The sequence below is a fragment of the Cuculus canorus genome, chromosome 23, assembly GCF_017976375.1.
Source record: "Cuculus canorus isolate bCucCan1 chromosome 23, bCucCan1.pri, whole genome shotgun sequence".
Lineage (NCBI taxonomy): Eukaryota > Metazoa > Chordata > Aves > Cuculiformes > Cuculidae > Cuculus > Cuculus canorus.
In genome coordinates this window covers 1,483,809-1,502,895 of record NC_071423.1, presented here as the reverse complement: position 1 = coordinate 1,502,895, position 19,087 = coordinate 1,483,809, and the positions used below count along the sequence as shown (strand labels likewise).

Here is a 19,087-nt window from a genome sequence, read left to right as displayed (position 1 = left end):
ATTGTTGTGTGCTGTAGGTAATGTGGGATGATTCCAGACTTAGGTCACTCGATCCCTTATCGACAGGATGCAAAGGATTGAGAAATACGAGAAATGCCCATTCCTTTAAGCTCCAAGACAGCAGTGCTGCAGAAAAAGTAACGGCAGCTTTACAGCCACGGGTTAACCCTGCTGCAAAGAGTTCAGACGGACTCTGGGTCTTGGATCAAACCTAGGAAGGAAAGTCTAGGCAGGAATTTGGGCAAGGGCAGACATCTCATACAGCACAAACCAAATAAATCAAACTGCAAAGGGTTCTGCAGAATAAGGAAGGTATCAAGAGGCATTGAGTTCTTCCCAAAAATCACACCATTCATGCAAAGAAAAGGCCCGACCCTCACAAGTCACCGAGATGCTTCTGTTGCGCTTGTACTGGTGGCATCGGACAAGAGACGTTGGTGACAGTGAGAGTAATGTCAGCTTCTTCATGTAATATTGCACTGCTTTCCCTACTCAACACTTCTGCTGTGTTTTTCCTCCATCCAGCAGCCATTCCTCTGCCTTTCACATACCATATATAAACCGAGCCTCAACGTTAATGAGCCATTGCATATAGATGAGCTGGCAACCAGTCTGAGCTGACACAGCCACACATAAAAGCCAAAAAGGGCCTTGGGCTTTCTTCCTTTGATACAGAAGCTGTTGGACCAAAGTCCTGTGGAAATTGCATGGTCTAGGGGAGACGAAGCAGAGCAGCTTTTTCTCCTTCTGCAGTCACCTTCACCACTTACAACACAAGGTAAGAGGCTCAGGGCCATATGGTTTTCTTAATAGTTGATTGAGAAAATCCAGCCTATTATCAGATAAATTGTCCCTTTTGCACCCTTGCACAAAATTGTTACCAGCGGCTACAGCAAGTCAACTGGAGAATCCTTTCTGAGGGTATAGAGGGTATAAGATGCACGGCTTCTAGTCTTTACTCACTTAACTTTTGCCTTTCCTTGGATAGCCCTCTTGATAACTCAGCTTCTTCTCCCATAAAACAGGTTATTGAAGAAAATCTCAACTTCTGCTCTAGTCACCTCAGACCCAGGAGGGGGAACATAACGCTTCAGGCATTGCTCATCTCTGGGAGCGCTGAGTGGGAATTCTGACAGTGGCACGGGCTTGGAAAGGCCTTAAAGTCTGGCTGTGCAAACAACCAAGGGTGGGAGAAGCCGATCCAAGTTCACGGCGTATTCACTGTTGTGTGGTAGCTGCCAGTAGTGTTGGTTTAACCCTGTATTAATACCAGCCAGCGTTCACCTCGGTTACTTAAAGGCTAAGCAACTGTATCCAGACAGTTAACGAACAGCAAGTAACGATTTTCACAGCTATCTATACCTTAAGTTCAAGGTGTTTCGGTTTCCCAGCAGCGGGGCACGCAGCGAGAGCTCGCTACATTCAGATTCGTTGAGATGCTCGGAAGCTGCAGTAACGAGTTACTCAAAACTACTGTTAAAAAAAACAGTAACCACCCTTAAATTATCTTCCATTTTGGGCATGACAACATGTAGTGCATGGTTCACTTCCTCAATCTCACAGTCAATTACTTTTCTCAACCCATATAAACAGCAGCAGGGAAAAAGACAAATCTGCATATGTGTTAGCAATAAATCTAAAAATCAGGGCACAGCACTTAAGGGTTGACTTGTCAGAAAATGGTAATTAAAAGTGTTCCAGCTGACAGTGCCCCTTTAATGAATTATTAGTAATGTTCTCTGAGAACATTTGATGAAAGACACCATAAGAGTTCTTACTTAAACAAACCAATTTTCTGCATGATGCAACCTCGCCGCTTGAGAAGGGGGAAATGGCCATTAAAGAATCAAATTATGAAAATAACAAAGTAATGGTTTGAACGATCAGGAAGAAACAGGTGCCCCATCTGTGCTGATGGCCTCCGTTTCCTATACCACAGCCTTTTCCCATGGGTGCTTATCTAATAACTGCCAGTATTTTCTTAAATTCTGTTAAAATAACCCAATAAGGTGTAGCGTAAAAAAGCTTTGGTCATCGTTAAGTGTTAACAAGCGTTAGACACCCTGCAGCGCCTGACTAGCTCAGTGTTAATGCAGCGCCCAGGGATTGATCCTTGCAGCTAATTCCTAATCAAGCCAGAAGCTCCTGAGCGGTGGTACGTGTGTTATACAAACTTTAACTCAGTCATGCTGGGCAGCGGCAGCACCAAGCACACCCTCCTTCTACCCATAGTCCTATAGGTGCCTTTGGATCAGCGCCTCGGCCCCTGCTGACACATCTAATTAGGCATAATTTACAGTTGTACATCCCGGCACAGCTGGGGCCACTGGATCCTGCCCCTGCTTTGCTGAGCTCCTGACTGAGGACCGGGGAGCTGAGCGAGGTGGCACAAAGCGTGTGGGTGAGGTGGTGTTTGCGTGAGCTGGAGGAGCGGAGGGCGTTGGGCTCCTGGGTGGAAACACAGACGGCAAGAGGCTGGAGGGGGTACATGAGGACTTGGAAACACAGCTCTATTTAGTGGGAGCAATGCGTGGAGTGGGAAAGGAGGAGGGCAAAGGGCACTAAGTCTTAATCAGGGATTTGTATTTGGGTGTGAAGGAAGCAGGGGGCTGGGAGGTGGTGAGACAGTGGTGGAAAGAGACTCTCATGCCTCATTTCCCTCCACTGAGTTTCTTGCTGGTCTCCAGCTCCATCCAGATCTATTGTTCGTCCTTGGCTGTTTCAGGAGAAATGTAAGAGAGCAGCTCTGGGCATTCACATTTACTTGGCAGAAGCTCTGTGGACCCACCCCTGTAGCTGGTAAGCAGTGAAATTCTGGGGCAGCTGGGTGGTTCTTGAAGTGAGGGTGGTCACGGTGAAAGCACTTTCCAGCCCCAAGGTTCTGAGTACCCCACATCTGAAAGCTACTCTTGCCTTTCAGCTGTAATCAGCAGCTCACCTTAACAGATGGTTAAGGTGCATCGTTAAGTCTTTGAACTGCAATGGAAATGAGGGCGTTTGACACAGGAATGCAGATCTTCCTTCCAAGCCAAGTTGCTCCAGAAGTGCCAGTTGCCTATTCCTCAGCACCAGAACCCACCGAAAGATGTACTAGCAGTAGATACTGTATTTCTTGTCTGTAAAACAGGATGGTAGCTGGAGAAAAAGCAGCTTTGTAGTTAACATTCAGAGTTTTTTGTTAGCCCACCCTGAATAGCTTCACAAGGCTTTCCTACAGAACAGGTAACTCGGAGCCCATTCAGGCTGTGGGTGGCTGATGAGTTTGCACTCTCCATACTGAGTGCTCACAGAGGTAAGAGGGTTTTACTCATTTCTGGATTTTACAGTGAAGGGTAAAATTTCTCTGCAGCATCCCATGATAAATGCGAAGTAATTTTAGTTGGCTCCTATTTTAATAAACTCTCAGCTACCTTCTATATCGTAGGGAGAAATGTGCACAGGGTAACCACGGACCAGGCAACAAACAGCAAGACATTGTTTAAAGCCCTAGGAATTTCTGCCCAAAGAGAAAACCAAGCAGCTATACAAGTGGTGTTTGCATCACAGGATGCAGTTACTGCGATCCGAATGGCCATCCTGTGTGTGAATGTTTGCTGATGTCGAGAGATAAAACAAGGGAGTTAAATCTCGTGTCCTTTACTCATTTACAATTTGAAGGTTGTGTCTTGATGATGATGGTACCAGGTTGCTCACACAGCCTGGTGGAGGGCAGGTGGGATGAGATGCTGTGAACAACAGCTCCTCCAGTCCTCATACGCACTCTAACTCCGGTGTCACTCTTAGATTAGCTCCTGGGCTTTTCTAACATTTTGAGGGGTAAAGTGAGGTGAGAGTAAATCCTTGGCTGGGTTTACACCGCTTTAGTAGGACTCTGGAAATCTCAATCACACCCCGAGGTCTGCTACATAATTGAATTCTGCATGGACTAGGGCACCCAATACAAGATTTTTAAAAGCTTGTTAAGAATTGAGGTAAGAGCCTCACTTTTGGAAGTAATTTAGTCCCAGGCTCGGGTTAGGCACTTAACAGAAGCAGAAATGTAACTCAAAATAGAAATCTTGGTACCTAGAGCTGCCTGTGTAGCTGGAGACACAGGTAAGTTCAAGACCAGTAATTGGCTGGAAGCAATTCACCTTGAGATGCTGTTTTCTATCAGCTGGGAGGAACTCGGAGACACCTGAGCTGCTAATGTGGGCACTTCAGTAAGTTCCCTCAGGCTGGTGGAATGTATTGACATCGCAGAGAATTCCAGCAAGACTTAAGCTCCTAAATGAATAGGAAAGATGTAAGATGCCTGTGCAGGTTAAATTGTATTTTCCATGGGAAATGAGGCAGTAGGCTATTTGTGAAGGGTACCTAAGAATTCAACATGCTTCTCACTTCTCTGTCTGTGGAACACAAGGACCTCCTTCAGGAAATGCTGAACCTTAACAGGCAGAAAGGGCCTCTGGGCACTTGGTGAAAGCATAATTTGTATACAAAGACTTGCACAGTTTAGGGACTCCTAATAAATCTAAACTTAGACTTTCATTGGCAAAAGAATCTGGAAATCGACTTAGTATTTGTCCATCCAAAAAAAAAGTCACAGCATATCCCCTTCTGTTTCACTCCTTGCTGAAAATATGACAATATTATGCATGCAAAAGCTTTTCTTCTTCATCGATAATAAACACTTTCCTGCCAAGGTAGCCATTGGGTATCTCTCATAAATATTCTCCTAGAATTGCAGCTCTGTTACAATTCTGACGCCAGCCAGGTGATGCCATGTTGCCAGTCCGTGGCAACGCATTCAAGAGGTCTTAAATCTATTTGCAATTATTGAATTTAGCCACACAACACCTGAAGTTCACTTCCATCTTGCGAATAGATGGGGAAGCAGACACGAAGGGGAGAGCGCTTGTCCCATAGTACATAAACAAACGTGTCAGAAACTGAGCTCAGCTATTTGGGCTCTCCAGAGAATGCTTTATACCTTGACTGTCTCCCAGGTCCTGCAGCCAGAAGCCTTCTTATTAGGGCAGAGTAGTTTGTTTATGAGTTGAGACACAATATACTCGGTAAGTTTAGTTTTTGCTGTAAAACAGCAAGGAATAAAATGTGCTGAATACTGGTCTCTGACCTTGGTAATAAGTTGATTTAATTGGATGTGATTTTTCAAATGTAGCATCTCAAGTCAGCCATAAACTTTAGAATTAGCATATCGCATCTCAACACAGGAGAGATTTTAAAGTAGCATAAGGAGATGAAGTCCATGCCCAATGAATTTCAAATTACACTGAGGATGAACTGAACCATATGCATGTCAAACCAAAACTGTGCAGGCTCCGAGTGCATCAGGCTGCAAAGTTATTAATGGCTTACGGTTGCTATTAAGAATGCAAAGTAGCTATTTTGCACCCAGTTTGTTCATACGTCTCTTCACATCAACGACCTATGTGATGGGTCAATAATTCATTCAATGCATACTGAAAGCCAAGAATGTCTTGCGAGGTAATTACACTTATAGAAATAATTAGGAACACAAAAATAACTGAAGGGTTGGCGTAGAAAAAGCTCTGCTGGTGAGATACTGTCTGCCTCAGGGATAGCAGACTGTCCCTGTCTTTAAATTCCCAGCCCGTGTTCCTCAGTATCTTCAAAGGGCACTGTGCTTGGCCTTGAAAGCAGAAATTAGCCTTAAAAGGGGCAATTTTGAGTTTTGGTCTTTCAGGGAATACTCAGGTACTCATGTATCTAAAAGCTATTTTCTTCCTGCAAATGTGAAAAAAAGTAGGACATTAGGCAAATAGCTGCCTACTGAGTGTGATCCTCGAGCTCTGCTCCTGAAATTTGTTTAGCTTTCATGATATTTGGTTGTACTAAATCACAGGAACAAGTTAACTAATTTACTAGGCACAAACAGGCTCTAATTCAGATTGACAAAATTCGCTTCATCAGATCTTGTATGAAAGAGCACCAAACACCTTTAGTACCTCTGACTTCAGCTGGGAATCTCTGAAGGCAGGCTTTTTCATCTTGAGACCCTCAAACTGGCTTTAAACGCCATGGCAGGGGCTGCCATCAGTGTTGTACATCCCTACGAAAGGCACTGGAATGACAGCTGTCACCCCCGTCACAATGCAGTAGGCAAGAAGAGCCGAGGGAAGGGAAATATTGGGATGAGGCTGTAATGAGGCAAGATGTATCTGGAGAGCTTGGTTGAACATCACAGAAATCAAGCTTCAGGAACCATCAGTAGGACAAAATCTGCCAATCAAAGTCTGCGGCACTGCCAACCTTGTGATTGGAGCACTGCATGATGAAAAGAAAGCTTCCAGACTACCGGTGTCTGATACAGCTATTGCTGAACCTCGACTGATTAAGCATCAGCCGGCAAATGCCAATCCACCTCGCAGCTGCTGTGACAGACACGCAGGGCCAGCCAGGAGAAAAGGAAGCTTGGAAGATCAACGGCGCACAATGTGCTTCAATGTAAGCTCAGCTGGATGGATACACAAAGGACCTCCTGTAGGAGAGAGCCTGTGGCATCCAAACTGGTACAAGAAAACATGCATCTGTTCAAGAATGCAATGAATCCTTTCCCTTTTCATCATTGGTTTCTTTGTTTTTTAGATATACAGTAGGAATTGAGGGGCTGCATTCCCCCTCCCGGATGCTCCCCTCTCCTCTGTTACCAGCTGGAGCCCACCTGGCAGATCATATCCACCAGGGCGGTTCTTCAGAGGTCAAATGCAAGTCAAGAAAATGAAGTCCTATTAATGAGAGCAGGTCTGGAGTGATACTCCTTTCAACATGCCCACGGGAAAGCTTCCGAACAACAGACAGGATACGGGCAGAGGGACCCACCACACACTCATGAAGACAATGGGCTGTTAATATTCCAAAGAGAACCTGTGATCCTCAGTACAGAAATTAAAGATGCAGGGACAACTCGATTGCAAACCAATGACAAACCAGTGCACCTAGCAGAGAACCCGTGAGCAGCCAGGGAGGTAGCAGAAGAACTAATAGTGGAAAATACCTCTATAAACTCGGTCTAGGGGATTACCTTGTGCGAATATGAGTTATTAAAGGAAGGGGGTGAGAAGTGCTGAGTAACGAGCAGTACGGGACTTATTCTGTGATGTTGCATGAGTTTAATCTCTGACAAATGAGATATGCAAGGGCTGAAAACTGCCTTACACACGGCTCAGGGGTATAAACTATCCAGGGAGAAAGCTACACCTGCACACACACATTCACCTTGAGAGAAAGCCTTCCTCACTTTATTCTTTGTTTACCTTAAGACAGCAATAGAATAAAATACAAAAAACACTGCCTTTCATATGAAAAAAATAGCAATAATTTCTATTTATAGCCCACAATTCCTCCTGAAAGGTCTCTCAATACTTTACAAGCAATGGCTGCGTTCAGGGTTCATTTCAGTTGCTACTGAAGCAACATCCTACTCTAACAGGGCAGGGCAGTCCAAAAGTTGCTTTGTGATAAAATAACACCCAACCTCATGAAAAAACCTTTTTGATAGTGGAATAGCCTCACAGTCACATGGAAAGTAGTGGAATTGCTTTCATTTCCTTTGCAGACAGGGAACATGAGTTGTAATGCAAGGGAAACAGGGTGAGACCATAGATCCAGGGCCACAGCTCAACAACTGCCTCTTTCCCGACTGATGAATCTGGCATTCTCCTCTTCGTGTCCTTCCCATTCCACAGCTGCAGGCTCTGCTGCAGAACGTGGCTGCCATCTATCATCTGGGACATCTCCAGTTCTTTTCTCTCCTAGCCCTACTATCTGAGAACTGCTCGGGGCTGAGGTTCCCAACGGGAACCAGGAGACGCAGGGATTCCAATCTGGGTTATCAAGACCAATGTTATGCTGCTATAGGCGAGTGATTGGCAACAAACCAGCACAGCATAGTGGGGTTTTTGCCAGTTTAGAAATCAAAGTCACCTTGATAACCACAAAAGACTGAGATACTAAAGTTACAGCCTAGCTGAAGGTAAGGACTGCAATAGGACAGTGCTTTTAACATGACACGAAAATATTCCCGAGCTGCTGTGTAGGGTAACCACCCGCTGCGCTCTTTACCCTGGTCTGTGAGCAGGTGAAGGATTGCAGCAGAGCAATGCAGGGTGCAACCCACACCATGAGTTACAAGCACCTGGTTGCGGCATCAGTGAGTTATGTGCCGTCTATATCATAAAAACACAGTAGCAGAATTCAAAAGAACTCTTCCCACTGTGGTATCCTCCAGGCTAGGTGCCCATTTGCCTTTCCCTCATCGGTTCACACAGAGGGAGTGTTGCAGATCTGACAAATAATACGTCGAATCCTGCCCCAAAGGCTGACCAAACAGGCAGAATCTGACCACACAGCAGGGCTAGCAGGGCTGCTGCAGTCTATCCTGACTATTCTGTTACTGTTTTTCTCCCCTGGAGCTGGAATTAGCAATTCCCTGTGATGTGAACTAGTGAGAGAAAGCTTTTTATCATGGCAACACTTGCTTTCTTGCTTTTGTTCCTTTAGCACCGCACAGAGTGCAGGGAGACCAACTTTGTGCTTTTCTTTTGCATTGAGCAAATAAGAACCTTTTTCCAACCACATCGAGAAGCGTTGCAACAGCGCTACATGTTTTCTGTCAGCAATCTTCCCCACGCCCTGAGCTGGGTCCTTTTCAGGGTCGTATGAAGCCACAATCAGTTTAAATTCACTGGCACTTCGGAAGGAGGGTGTACATGAAGGGAAGCTTTTCTGTGACACGGTAATGCCGAGATACCTTATGATTAGATGCCAAAGCAGGGTGAGAACTGTTCACAGGAGGTTTTGCCGTGGGCAATGGCTCTCTTCTAGCCGTGCTGCTGATGCTCGAGTCAGCTGCCTCAGCCTTCGGGGCTCCTGCCGAAAGCCCTTTTGCCACACGGTGCTGGGGACTGAGACTTGACATTGCCAACCTGTAGGAATAAATTGTGAGTTAATCATTCAACCCCTTAAATACTTCAGCAAAGAACGTGAATTGGCTCACATGACTCTGTCCAGTTTCCCTGTGACTTTTATGGGTGGTGTTTGTGCAGGATTGCCTCCCCAGCCTATCTCCTACTGCTCTTTGGTTATAGGCAGCTCCTGCGCTCGGTCGTATGTATGGGAATGTATGACAACCCACCTTTCCCACACTTCGAGAGTGCAAAGACTTTTTCTCGCAACGGAGAGGAAAAGTGACTGGACAAAACCCACCCTTCCCCTTTAGAAACCTTCAACAAAAAGCAAAATGTTTTCTTTTCAAGACTTCTCAGTAACTCAAACCTAATTCTCTTAGAGTACAATACAGCACTAGAACCACTGTTGGTGACTTAAATCCCTATTTTTATTCTCTTCCAACCACAACAATGCATCATAGAATCACTAGGTTGGAAAAGACCTTTGAGATCGTTAAACCCAACCACACCAAATATGCACACATCCACTCCAATGAGAATGATTTTTTTGGAGTTTTTTTGACCAAATTACAAATCCCCAAAGGTACAATTTGCTTGAGGAACGATTTCCCCCTGAGAGCCGCTTCCTAATGAAAATCTAATATTTCCAGTGGAAATCTAATTATCTGAAGACAGAAATAGTTCTGTCAGGAAATCCTGCTGTACAGTAATGACAGCTCAGCTCCTGGGTCTCGGCTCTCCAGAGGCAGGAGTCCCAGCGTGACTGCACATCTTCACCTGATGGTGATGGTCATTCGCTGCGTGGGAATTCTCTGCCACGGCAGAAGGTGCTATGGGAGACAAGGTCTAGCCATGGAACTTGTCCATCAGTGGAAAAACACCAAATAAATGAGTTTTCTTCAGTGCTTATGAAGCAGTCATTGCTGGAAGGTGACAGCAAATGTTTTTGCCTGGACTAGAGATTTGCCAGGTTTCAGGTACGTGGCAGGAAGGGAGCGGCTGTGGGCTGGCATTGACCTCTCACCGCTGTGGCACACAGGGCAGGAAGAAACGCTCCTTTTGGAGGCAGACCAAAACCATAACGGTGTTTGCTTGTATCAGATGCAGCGTTTGCTCCCCAGTCAGCTGAAGTCTTTCAATTCTTTCCCCCAATAGATGTAGTCATGGATTAATTTTGTGTGCGGCACTAATTACAAAGTTATTGATTGCTATCAATGATAATAACACCTTTACTGCTGTCCATCATTTACTTATACACCTTAAGTAAGTATTTTAGCTTTTGAGGACCCCAAAGACTCCTGAGCTTTCAGAAAATATGATTTGCTTGAGTCCCAATGCTGCAGCGCCTGTTCTTTAAGTTATCTCATCAATGAGTTACTCTTTCAAGTCAGCTTTGTGAGGGGAAACTGCAGACTATCTTTTCAAACCATGCATAGATGTCACGGTGCAAGCAACATTCCTGGGTACAATAGGTACTGCTGTTATCATTGAAACCTTCTGGGATGTTCGACTCCAAGGTGCACTTTGACTCCAAGGTGCACTCAAGCAACACTAGGGCAGCTCAGCAGCAGAACGCACCAGGCAGCAAACTCTACCAAACATTATGAGAAGAGAGATCTGATTTTCAGGCAGAGGCTCAGAATCCCCCCTGCTATAGGCTGGCAGCGCATTAGAGTGGTCTTAATAAAGTGACTTAGTCCCTTAGGCAACCCACAGCTCTTGTAGCATCAATATATGTCAGAATACATGTTTCCTTCCCTTAAAAATCAGAACATGGGGGATAGCTCATGTCCTTGTTGTATTACTGGTTGTATTACTGGTAGAGTGGTTGAAATAGCCCTTGTTCAGCCAGTTTGAAAGAAAGAAGGATGAAACTTCCTTCCTCCCTATCTAAAGAGGAAAGGCAGCCCTTAAGAGCACTCTTTCATTAGGTACTTGCACAAAGCTGGTTAGATCACACCTATGGGTTTACAGTAATCTGAGATGAAAGATATCTCTTCTTGAGATACTTCAATACTCCCAGTGGATACTATAAGTTAATGCACAACCCACAAGTGGGCAGGTGCCACTTCGCATCTCCTGCTGAAAAATGGCCATCATTGCACTAGAAAAGGGCAGCTCTTTAAGATCCTACAGCAATTCTACATTGCAGGCGGGAGGACAAGGCACGGTGTAAGATCCTTCGGTGTACCAACTAGAAATTCCTTTAGGACTTTAGGTTGGTAAAATGTAGTCACTTGGACTGGAGCTGTGACAAAACTCCCGGATTAGCATGCTGAGCCGGACTGAAGGATCGTATTTGCTGGGTGGAACAGGCATTTCAGTCAATACTCTGGAGACACAGTCACTGTGTCCAGTGCTCAGATCTGCTACCAGCAATAAATACTTAATGAAAACATTACCAGGTCCAAGAAGAAAGCTGCCCGTGTCAGCTTGCCGGTGCCAGCAGGACTCATCCCTTCGCTTAATGTGTCCCTCAAAAACATAAAGTGAGCACAATTAATGGTGTAAATCGGATTCTTTTCAGGCATATCCCTAGGGCTAACCGACCGCTTGAAGTGGGCTTACATTCTTGCTGTACTTACAAGTGATTCAACAGAGGTTCAGCGATCCTTGATTCTGATATAAGTTTGATACAAGCAGCGAGCCAGGGAGATTGGACGCCGCAATTGTCATCTCGTTACAACAGGCACATTCCTGCTCTACCCAGGGCAGCCAGCGAAGGGTAAATGAGCTGTACTCTCCAAAGGGCTCAGTGACAAAGCAGCCAGCAGATAATACACCATGAGACTAAGTGTTATAGTTTGCTTTTTGAATAAAAAAGGATTTTATAAGGCATTAGGAATTGGATATTTCATATACTTTGTTCAGAGGAAGTTCAATAAAAAGAAAATCACAGAAAGCAGTGAAAGAAGATCTGAGTTTTGTAAAGACCTGAACAGGGCTGAAAAAATAATCCTTTAACTCCATATCTCTATTTCTTCTACTTAAGCTTCTTAGAACTTCATCTGAATCCCCAACAAAGATTTCTAACAAAAGCTGCGGGTTCACTGGGCTGCTTTTCATTTATACCATTTCCCACTAACAATTGGGTATTGCCAACTTTGCTCATCCATCCACTGCTGTGAGGGAAGAAATACATGTGAATCCACAGATATCAGAACTTCAGTGAAATAGCAGGTGATGGAACGTTGTTCTTGTCAAACATTAAACACCTTCCCCTTCCTTCACTCGCTGATCTTCTCAAGTGTTGCACGTGGCTGAGATTAAAGCCATTTCCTTGGAATAATGTGATCCGCACACAGTGTTGCACAATGGACTTATGCAAAGATCAAAGTTACTGATTGTTATCTCCACATTCAAAATGCTTCAAAACAAAACAATTTCAAGCAAGTTGGAGCAAAGAGTACCAGTTGGTTACATTTGTAAGTGAGCCGAGGAACTATCAGGAACTGTAATGATGGTTGTTCCCTACTTGCAGGAACACAGAGAAAGAAGGTGGTAGAAAATGCAGCTGTTAGCAACTGACTTTCTGGGCATTTATCAAATATTCTGGGTGGAGGAACTGAGAAGTTAGGAAAGATCAGGAATTTGAGAACAAAAATCTAAAGGTTTCTGCTTACTCTAGTGATCCCTGTGAAATACAAGAGTGGAACAGGGAAATGGAACCCCCTTGTTTTCATAGCTAACCTTGACATGTCATCTTTATTCATTGAGCACTTTTATTGGTAAACGCCCCATTGTTTAAGATTACCAGCAGTGCAGTGCACTTTCTATAAACACATTGTGCCCGGGGACAGCAGCAACTCTGCTAACTCTCGCAACAAGGAATTGCACGTATGAGACAGACAGCAATACTGTTTGTTTGGGCCCAACAGGAAGCATATCCTGGTAAATATTAGCTAGGCTGGAATTGGGTTACCTTGGTCGATCTAAACTTAGGGACGTTCAGCGCTGCGTTATGTAACTTGCTTTATACGATCTCCTCCAGACTCCAATGCACTCACAGTGTGGACATGCAGAAGGGGATTTTTCTCCAGGTGAAGCAAATCAATGCCATTTGTGAGAGCAAGAAAGGGAGAATTCCTTTGTCATCCTGCCTGGAGAAGGGCGTGATTCCTCTGCTGCTTTGATCTTCCTGGTGCAGCATATCAGGGCTTGTAAAACAGCCTCTGGAGAGGTTAAAGAGGCAGGAGAAGAGTGGTAAAGTTCAGGATCTATTTTCAAGTTTCCAGTTTGATGACCACACCAATTATCTCTCTTCTATCTCTTCTGTGGTTATTCTCTGTTGATTTGTGTGTCCTGCTGATTGCTCAGATTTCCAAAGAACGCTGAATCAGATCTGCCAGAATTGTGGTCTGGATTTATCACAGCCCCTGCAGGAGTAGATGGGCAGATTACAAGCCTGAATTTTCCTTCAGATTTCTTTCTTCCTATCTTTTCACCAGGATGAGCAGCAAGCCTGCAGTAGCTCAGCTATGCCAAATGGACACAACACGGAGTTTATGATGCACAGAGTGGGGCATCTCAGCATTTTGCACACTGTGTTAGTCTGGCAATGACAGTCAACATCCACATTATTGCAGAAAACGACAAAACCAACCACCAGCCATAACTGGAGCTGCATGGTTTTGCTCAATAAATAGGAACGTTCGGAGCGAAATACTGGAAATCTTCTTTGAATAGTGCTTTACAAGGAATATTTGGTTTTTCTCAAACTATGTACTATAAGAGTAACATATTAAAAGCGCATCAGGAAAATAAAACCTGAGGATTGTTTAGAAAGTCACCTCATCCCCCCCTTCCTCAGATGTGTGCTTAAACTTTAACTTTTGTCAGCTACATTCACAACCAATAAATTCAAGAGCAGAGGTTTAAAACAGTGAAAAGCTACATTACAACAGAAGTGACCTTCGTTTTACTCATTCTAATTTTAATGAGCAAAGCAGAAAGGTGGTTTCAGTCTCGGTGAGGAAGGCAGGCATCAGTACGAGACAAGTTAATTCTCAGGGCCATTTATACAAACAAGGACATTAAATAATAGAACTTACTTCTGGCTTTACAAAATGTAATTAATTTGTACTTAGACTCCATCGTTGATAATACAATAGTTTCCCTTTGGTACTGAAGGTCAGAGCTAAATGTTTTCTCTGGCCCCCATAATGATGCCTGATGGAAGGATTTCTGGTTTAGCTTCTCTGAGTCGATCTAGATGCCTACAGAGTAAACGCGAGAAAGACTTTGCCAAAGAGCCACCCATTCCTCCATAAGACAGTTGGGGTGACGAGGCAAGAGGGCTCTGCAGGCACTTATGCTTTCTTTCCTGTCTGTTAGGAGTCAGCTGCACAACTGGCCCAGAGGTAGATGACTGGGGTTAAATGAGATGTTTCACACTAAACTCACATCAGTGTATGTAGTCCACTACATGCCCTACTACAAAATGGATTATCTCCATTTTGGATATAAGAAATTAGGGCTGAAAGAGGCCAAACAACTGTTGCCACAGGTATTTAAGCACATTATTCAGCCATGAAATCAAGTGACATTTGGGCAGTGCATCTGACAACAACTTTAGCCTAAGCATTTAGCTTCTAGCCAAAAAGGAAGCCTGGGTAGGACAGAGCTATGAGTTAAGGTTTCAGGTAAGTGTGGTGGCACCTTCAGCTTGCATCTAAAAAACACCCCAATAATCCCTAAAGGCTGTTTTGGTGTCACCCTCAATTGGGAAGGCAGCAGCAAAGCAACAGCAGCAAAACACCACAAAGCCTCAGCATCTCCTGATCAGAGATGCACTCTTCAAAAGGTCCTTCTAAAGCCAACATCATCCATAGCAGCTGCAGGACCCCAAACTATTCAGGTCCGTGTGTCTGGGGACACACTGTCCTTAGGGACACAGCAAGCTCAGACGTCCTTCACGTGAGTCACCGGTGAGAATGTTTTCCCCTCAAGTTCTTCATTTCAGTTGGTTTTACGCAGAAACATTTTGCCCTCAAGAAATACGATTACACTACACAGCTAAATGCAGCGGCATGAGAAGAAGTTTGTCTAACAAAGGCTGAATAAACAGGCACACGAGGGTACGCTTTCAGGGTGGGTTTGTACTGTACACGAATCAGACACATCCTCTCCGGCAAGGAAACACATTTTGTACTTAAAGGGCGATTAACTCTGAAATCAATTACTTCTTCTAAGAACATTCATAAGTTTGGGGACAAAATCAGACCCTCGATCTGCTCATGAATGTAGCAGGCAACCCCTAATTCTGTAGTGGGTCAACCTCTCCTCATGCCTGAGTATCCAAGACTGGGAATTTTCCAAACAAAGGTTGATCTGAATTCCAGTCTGAACACATCTGGAGCACGTTCTCCACCAATGACCAGAATTCCTTGGGTCTCCTGTGAACACGGCCAATCATGAATGGCAAAATTATCAGGGATGCAGAGCCACACTTTCCTTTAAGAATGGATTCCTGAATCCGATTCTTTAGTCTTAGTGTTACCTTTGTGGTGAGTAAAAACCCAATTCTCCTGCTGCTGACATTTAATCTTTTCTTTTATTCTCACCCTAAAGTCCTATTTGAGATGCTTTTGTGAATCCGGAGTTTGAAATCTGTGTATGTATAAGAGCTCCAAAACGTATATATACTTATAGACTCTTAAATATACTCTCAAACCCAACCTAAGATAAAAATAACTGCATCTCTGTCTTAATTATGTCTTCTGTATCTCCTCTTATTTCTTCCTAAATTCACTATCCACATCACATCCAGAGTCTCCTGATGTCGATGTAACCACACACAAACACGGACAGGTCTCACTTCACCTTCCAAAGGGCAGAAAGACCTCCTCAAACCCCAGCCTCTCCCCTCCAGTTTTTCCAACGTATGTCCACCATGAGGTAACCTGCTTCTCTGTGCCCCCACTTACTCAGCAGAACAAGGGACAATATTAACAGTTGACCGATTTGAAGTTTACTGAACAAACCAGAATGAGTATTTCTGCTGGAATGCTCCTTAGGCAAAAATCTGTTAGTTCCCTCATACACTTACTGGAACTTTTTCCCACCAGCCGAGGGAAAATATGCAAATCATATACTTTTTTCCCTACACAAGTGTCTTGAGACTTCATCAGAATTTACTCCTTGCCTGCAGGTATAAATGAAACCTGCATTATGCATAATGTTTATTATTTCTTACTCTCCAGAACACTATCAGCAGAGGGAATGTTCAACTACCTCCGGAAACGCTTTACCAGCCACATCAGAGAACGCAGTCGGCGAAGAGCAAGGCTTGTCTCCAAAGATGGAAGGTGTAACATAGAGTTTGGCAATGTAGAACAGTCAAGGTTTGTCTTTTTGATTGATATATGGACAACTATCCTGGATCTCAAGTGGAGATACAAAATGACTATCTTCATTTCAGCGTTCTTAGGCAGCTGGTTTCTGTTTGGTCTCCTTTGGTACGTTGTGGCATACATACACAAAGATCTTCCAGAATTCAATCCTTCCATAAATCACACCCCCTGTGTTGAGAATATCAACGGCCTGACTTCAGCTTTCCTGTTCTCCTTGGAGACCCAGGTAACCATCGGTTACGGCTTCAGATGCGTCACAGAACAATGTGCCACTGCCATTTTCCTGCTCATCTTCCAGTCTATCTTGGGGGTAATCATCAATTCTTTTATGTGTGGTGCCATCTTGGCCAAGATATCGAGGTCCAAGAACCGGGCTAAGACTATCACCTTCAGCAAACACGCTGTCATCAGCAAACGCGGTGGGAAGCTCTGCCTCCTTATTCGGGTGGCAAACCTCAGGAAGAGTCTGCTGATTGGGAGCCACATCTATGGGAAGCTTCTGAAGACCACCATTACCCCAGAAGGAGAGACAATCATTTTGGACCAGGTCAACATAGAATTTGTAGTTGATGCTGGCAATGAGAATCTCTTCTTCATTTCCCCATTAACTATTTATCATATCATAGATAAGAACAGCCCATTCTTCCACATGGCAGCAGAGACCATCCTGCAGCAAGATTTTGAACTGGTGGTGTTTTTAGATGGCACTGTTGAAGCCACCAGTGCTACCTGCCAAGTGAGGACATCCTACATCCCAGAAGAGGTGCTCTGGGGTTATCGCTTTGCTCCCATTGTGTCCAAAACCAAAGAAGGGAAATACAGAGTAGACTTCCAGAACTTCAGCAAGACAGTGGCTGTGGAGACTCCCCACTGCGCCTTCTGTCTCTACAATGAGAAAGAAGCTAAAGCCAAAGAGAAGAAAGGTTATGACAATCCTGGTTTTGTCTTGTCAGAAGTTAGTGAAACCAGTGACACAAAAATGTAGTTCCAGATATTCACAGGACTGTATATTTTCTTATAATGAATTTGATCTTGAGAGGATTAATAACTTAGTAAAACAAAAATGAAACACACAGGTTTGGTTTTACTCTAAAACAGCATTTATCTTCTCAAAAGACTCAAAATCAAAGAGGACCAGAGTACCAGTGATCTTCAGAACACTATTTAACTATGCGCTATATATATATTTCATAGAATTTATATTTTTATACCTATGGGACATTTAATGAAGCTGCTATGTTAGAGTGCCCAACTCATTTAAGTTCCCAAAGTCACGAAGTCTGTTGAAAAGCCTGAACAGATAGTGAGAAGCTTTAGGACTTGATAAAGAATCAGAGCTGCTGGAAAGAGAACATCAAAAGGGGATACAGAAGGCAGAACTAAAGAAGCTTTAGTTCTTGGAACTAAGGGACTTGGGAGCCAAAACCTCAAAAAAAAGTGTCTGTTTCTCATTGCCAAAGTCCTCCGTGAAAGCAGACGCTGGCGCTGGAAGACTTGAGTGCTTTGGAACCTTTTGAAGCAATTCCTTCTTTCTTTGGGACTGGTACCTCTACAGAAATGGAGCATTAAGGGATGGCACGTGCTTAGGAAGCCAGAAAAGACAACGCCCGTGCCATCCTTCTGCACCTGGAACTCTGTAAAATACCGTTCTCCTCCTACAAAAGCCTTTGATTCCTTTCAGGGGAAAATAGGCAAATGGAAAGTGAAAAAACAAGGAGAAGCAGAGAATCGTTATTGGAGAAGAGGAATTTTGCAGCTTTTTCCCAACTGTTTCACCCTCCAGATGTCTTCTCTCCACTTCCCCAGGAGCTGGCTAACCAAAATAGGAAACATCTGAAGACAACTGTCCAGAAAGAAGGTGAAGAATACATTGATCGCTTCACACCTGGCAGAACAGCAATCCACTGGGAGAAAAGAGGAAATTCCCAGGTCTAGATGTATCCTTCACAAATAATCCACAATGCAAACACAGATTATCTTTGCCTTTGAAGCATGAAGGTCTTGTGAAAACTAAAAAAACTGTGTAGGAAGATCCCAATAACTGTTGGTTTCAGATTTAGTTCCATCCACAGAAAAATGCCCATCCCTACAGGAAACAAGTTCTGCTCAATGGTAATTAAGTGGTGGTGGAACATTTTCTGGGTATGGTTTTTGATATTTAAGCTTCAAGCGCAGCAAGAAGCTTCAGTATGTTTTGGGTGAATTTCCACTTTCTCACAGCTTTATTTTTCCCCCCGTTAATTATTTAGCTGAGAGTTCAAGCGGTGGACCAAAGAGAGAGGTTTTTGGGGAACTCCTCCCAGAGAGGGACTTTTTTTAAAAGCACATAGTGATAGGATGAGGGGGAATAGTTTTGATTTGGAGAGGGGCAGATTTAGACTAGATACAAGGAGGAAATTCTTCACAATGAGGGTGGGGAGGCCCTGGCCCAGGTTGCCCAGGGAAGTTGTGACTGCCCCATCCCTGGAGGTGTTCAAGGTCTTGGGTAGCCTGACCTAGTGGGAGGTGTCCCTGTCCATCACAGAGGGGCTGGGATTAGATGATCTTTAAGGTCCCTTCCAACTCAAACCATTCTATGATTCTGTGGAATTCATCTCATTATTTTCAACATCACGGTAAAATAGAATCATCTTAAAAGCTGCTGTACTGAGTGGTTTAGAAGAACAGGAGAATTAAGCAGGTCAAATGATGATAAGACAAAGCTATTTTCCAAGTGAATGTAGTGTGAGTATGGAAATCAATATTGGGGAACTAATAGCATTTGGGGCTCAGTCCCAGTGTAGCATCAACTCTGTTGGTTCA

The 19,087-nt window shown here is 44.1% G+C and overlaps 1 protein-coding gene across 3 annotated transcripts; it reads left to right on the top strand.

The window, feature by feature from the left end:
- The first annotated feature begins 639 nt into the window (after positions 1-639).
- On the top strand, positions 640-17,673 carry KCNJ1 (potassium inwardly rectifying channel subfamily J member 1). 3 transcript variants are annotated; one of them, XM_054086897.1, is made up of 3 exons: positions 640-778; positions 2,726-2,799; positions 16,136-17,673. In XM_054086897.1, the coding sequence occupies exon 3, from the start codon at positions 16,155-16,157 to the stop codon at positions 17,268-17,270; it is 1,116 nt and encodes a 371-aa protein (XP_053942872.1). In that variant the 5' UTR covers positions 640-778; positions 2,726-2,799; positions 16,136-16,154; the 3' UTR covers positions 17,271-17,673. The 3 variants fall into 3 exon arrangements, with proteins under 3 accessions (XP_053942872.1, XP_009566897.1, XP_053942873.1); XM_054086898.1 differs by having other exon boundaries at positions 674-778; positions 2,688-2,799; XM_009568602.2 differs by lacking the exon at positions 2,726-2,799.
- The last annotated feature ends 1,414 nt before the right edge of the window (positions 17,674-19,087 follow it).